Source organism: Vicia villosa, linkage group LG2 (genome assembly GCF_029867415.1).
Source record: "Vicia villosa cultivar HV-30 ecotype Madison, WI linkage group LG2, Vvil1.0, whole genome shotgun sequence".
NCBI classification, from domain to species: domain Eukaryota; kingdom Viridiplantae; phylum Streptophyta; class Magnoliopsida; order Fabales; family Fabaceae; genus Vicia; species Vicia villosa.
Window position 1 is genome coordinate 196,666,923 of NC_081181.1, and position 4,777 is coordinate 196,671,699.

At 34.9% G+C, this 4,777-nt stretch overlaps 1 protein-coding gene across 1 annotated transcript; it reads left to right on the forward strand.

Moving 5' to 3' along the window:
* The first annotated feature begins 837 nt into the window (after nt 1-837).
* On the forward strand, nt 838-3,548 carry LOC131653483 (putative pentatricopeptide repeat-containing protein At3g15200). The gene has a single exon (XM_058923637.1). The coding sequence runs from the start codon at nt 916-918 to the stop codon at nt 2,434-2,436; it is 1,521 nt and encodes a 506-aa protein (XP_058779620.1). The 5' UTR covers nt 838-915; the 3' UTR covers nt 2,437-3,548.
* The last annotated feature ends 1,229 nt before the right edge of the window (nt 3,549-4,777 follow it).

Genomic DNA, 4,777 nt, shown 5'->3' on the forward strand with positions numbered 1-4,777 from the left:
TATACTCTTTCAATGTTCTATCTCCAACCAACGTGAGACTTTAGAATCTTCCTAATATGAGTTTAATTAAAAAAAAAGGAAGGTGAATTAGATCTCACAATGATTCATGAGATTAGGGATGGCAAGCAAACTCTAACCCACAGGGCCCACCCGCATCCGAACCCGAGTCAACGGATGAAAGTCCAAGTTAATTGGGTTTGAGTTCGGTTTGGGTGTCACCCGATATTCCGGATGCGGATTTGGATAGTGTGTAACCCACACCCGAAACCCGAAATCACACCCGCTTATATATATATATTTGCTGTGGGTTTGGGTTCGAATTTGGGTGTCGATTTCGGGTGCGGGTTTGGGTAGTGTGAAATCCGCACCCAAACCCCCTCACTTCATCTTCATCTTCTTTATTAGAGTTTGACCTAACTCATCCTTACAAAATCGGTTGGTAAGGTGAGGAGTGTCCCTCTATATATACTCTTTCAATGCTCTATCTCTAATCAATGTGGGGCTTTAGAATCTTCCTAATACACCCCCTCACGTCCAGCACTCTTTTTGGACTTGGTGCGTGGATATTAACGGTGGGCGGCCCTTGGTCCGATCGATAGACTCTGATATCATATTAGAGTTTGACCTAACTTATCCTTACAAAATCGGTTGATAAGATGAGGAGTATCCCTCTATGTATACTCTTTCAATTCTCTATCTTCAAATGTGATACTTTAGAATCTTTCTAATAACCCAAAATATAGTTTTTCTAAAAAGAAAACCACACAAAAAGTGCTAAAACTCTAAGAAAATTGAATTTTCATTTAAGCTTATTATTTCTACTGATCGTTAAATCCATCCAAAATTTTTCAGAGAATGCATCCTTAGTCAATAAATCATTCAAACCGATTAACAGCAACAAGCATATCAATCAACATGCGAGCAATAAGAACACTCTCCTGCGAACACAACCAACGCATTCTCGCAACCTTATTCAACAATCTCCAAACCCCACAGAACACAAATCCCAAAACCTTAATCCCTCTTCGTTCCCTCAGAACCTTCGAACCCCATCGTCGATTCCTTCATTCGCATCACGACTCAGCACAAGCTTCATTCATCCAGAACCTTCTCAAATTTCGTAGAGACAAACCCACAGAACAAATCGAACGAGCTCTCAACCTCACCGGAATCCACCCCAACGATGAACTCGTCCTCGAAGTCTTGCAACGACACCGTTCCGATTGGAAACCAGCTCTCGTTTTCTTCAAATGGGCCTCCAAAACAAACATCTACACACCCAGCTGTCATGTATACAACGAGATTATCAACATCCTCGGCAAAATGAACCGTTTCGAAGAGGTACACCAAGTGCTCGATGAAATGTCACAAAGAAAAGAACTCATTAATGAAGAAACATTTTCCACTTTAATTCGTAGGTTTGTAGCTGCACATAAAGTGGAGGAAGCGATTAACATTTTCCATAGAAGGGAAGAGTTTGGTTTGGAGAATGAACTTGATTCCGAAGCTTTTCGTACTCTTTTGATGTGGCTGTGTAGGTACAAGCATGTTGAAGAAGCTGAAACTTTGTTTCATAGGAATTTGAATAGGTTTCAGTTTTGTCATGATATAAAGACGTGGAACGTGATTCTCAATGGTTGGTGTGTTTTAGGGAATACACATGAAGCAAAAAGGTTATGGAAAGACATCTTAGCGTCTAAATGTAAACCTGATATTTTCACCTATTCAACTTTCATCAAGGCAATGACAAAGAAAGGGAAACTGGGAACTGCTTTGAAGTTGTTCGATGGAATGTGGAAAGATGAGAGGTGTAAACCTGATGTTGTGATATGCAATTGTGTGATTGATGCTCTTTGTTTCAAGAAGAGAGTTCCTGAGGCGTTGCAGGTTTTTCATGGCATGAAGGAACGGGGTTGTCTTCCAAATGTAGCTACTTATAATTCATTGATTAAGCATCTTTGTAAGATAAGGAGAATGGAGAAGGTTTATGAATTGATAGAGGATATGGAGAGGACGGGTGGAGATTGTTTGCCTAATGCTGTTACTTATAGTTATTTGCTAAAGTCGGTGAAGGCGCCGGAGGAAGTTCTTGGGATTTTGGAGAGGATGGAGAGAAATGGATGTGCAATGAGTGATGATGTCTACAATTTGGTCTTGAGGCTGTATATGAAATGGGGTGACCTTGATGGATTACGAAAAGTATGGGATGAAATGGAGAAAAATGGATTGGGACCGGACCAACGATCATATACAATCATGATTCACGGACACTTTGAAAATGGGAGGATAAAGGATGCCATGCGATATTTTAGGGAAATGACATCTAAGGGGATGGTGCTGGAACCTAGAACGGAAAAATTAGTTATTTCCATGAACGGTCAGTTGATGGAGAGAACAGAAAAACAAGAAGGAACTGTTGATGCATCTAATGTTTGAAGTATTTGATTGTTGATCCAATTGAAAGGATTGTTGGTTCAGTTGAAAGGATTGTTAAATTTTTTATGCATATATGTAGTCGGTGGCGGAGCCAGCACCCGGCCAGAAAGGGCAGCTGCCCAGGCTCCGTCCGGCAACGAAGCAGCTTTTTGAACGAAGTTCTGCGGACAAAACGACTTATTCCGAACGCGGCTTTTTGATGGAGCAGTTCGTATACCCAACTCTCGATTCAGAGAATGACAAGGTTTCTAACTTCCGGTTCGTATACCCAACTCTCGATTCAGAAAATGACACGGTTTCTAACTTCCGGCGAGAATTCGGTTTGATTTTGGTTACAATCTTCTTTGTCTCTCTTCTTTGATTGTTGCTGTGTGATTGTTATTCAATTCTGCTTTGCTGTTTCGTACTTGCATGCCAAGTGTTCGATGGAGTGACTGAACTAAGTTATTTTTTATCTGTCTTGAAATCTTTTTCGAGTTTCTTGATGCGTGGCAGCTTGGTGATTACCGCTGATTCTTTGAAACTGTATACTGCTCCAATACCCTTATTGGATATGTCTCGCTTGATTTGAATCATCCTGAGTATAAGAGGATGTAACTTTCAAGCAATGGGAATGATACTAAGGTGATGCAGAAACCATTTGTGCCGCTAACAAGTGATCCTATTGATGAAACAGTGGTGTGAAGGAGGAGAAGAACCTGAGCCAAGGTGAAACAGCAGTGTCAAGAGTTGTTCAAAATATAGATTTGAACGAGTTCCCGACGATTTGAATGAGCTCCCAACTAATGATGTTGTCGATGAATGATATTCTTCTCTTTTATTTTATGTTTATGTTGCAACAGAATGACTGATATACTGTTTGCTATTTATTTAGGTTTAAGTTCAAACATAAACAGGTTATTTGCACTAAATTAGTATGACAATATGATGGAGACGAGAGTATGAAATTGGTGGCAGAATATCTGATAATGGCGAGTTTACTGTCAAAGAGTGCCCTTTTTCTTTATGTGTTATTACTTGAGAGTTAAGTTACCTATCCTATTTAGCTATTATGTAATTGAATTGAATGAATGTATATGCTTTTATGTTATATTATCTAGTTTTCTTTGGAATTTTCAGTTCAATATATGCTCCACTTGCTACTTCTGTTTTCAATTCAATTCCAACCGTGTGCTATTGAGTGGGTGGTCACTGGTCAGCGGTCTTAAAGACTAATAACATGAACTTCTTAAGAAAAAGTAATTACTTGATGCGAACACATTAGTCATTTATATAATGAACAACTGAACCAATGTGATTGTTTTGTAAATAATCAATTCATCAATTACTCATGACAAAGGCAAAACAAAGTTAACATTATTTCAAATAATTAATTTGTGTCATGTTTTCATATAAAGCTTCTGCTGATAAAGTATCATCAAATTTTGTAAATTTAGTGAAAACTTATCCGTGCATCCTAATTTTTCTGACTACGCCCATGTATGTAATTCAATGTAATTCATATTGACAAGTAAAGTTTTGTTTAAACTACATATACACGATTTAGAATTTACTTTGGATTTGAAAAATGAGTAGAGCATCAAAAAAGAAATAATTGTAGCCCCCAGTGTATATATATATATATATATATATATATATATATATATATATATATATATATATATATATATATATATATATATATATATATATATATATATATATATATATATATATATATATATATATATATATATCCTTAAATAACTTTTATTTATATTTGTTAAAAATGAATTGAATGCAAAGGGATTCGTGTTTCGTTTTATTTTTAGGGAATTCTTAAATGAATTTATGAAAACCCCAAAAAATACTCTTTCGATATGCATATTTTAATGCATTATTTTTACATTTTAAAAATATTTCAAATATGCATATCTGAAAATATTTTTTTCAAATGTTTTTTTATTTAAACATTGAATTTAAAATGTCAGAGGTTTTTTCGGATATGCATATCCGAAAAAACCTCAAACCCCAAAGAAATTGAAAATTTTAGAATATGGGTTAATTCGTATATGCATCTCCGAATTAACCAATATTTTTAAAAAAATATTTATTTTATTTTAAGAAGATATTTATTTATAATATAGTTATAATATAATTAAATTGAGTTATTATTAATAAATAATAACTTAAAATATAAATTGTTATAAATAAAGAATAAAGAGATTAAATAAAATTTTAATTTTATAATAATTTATTTCTCACAAATTTTTTTAAATTATAAAAATAATTATTTTTTAAATGACTACAACATTATGCATTATAATTAATGAAATTATCATGTTAAAAGTATCCTCCTATT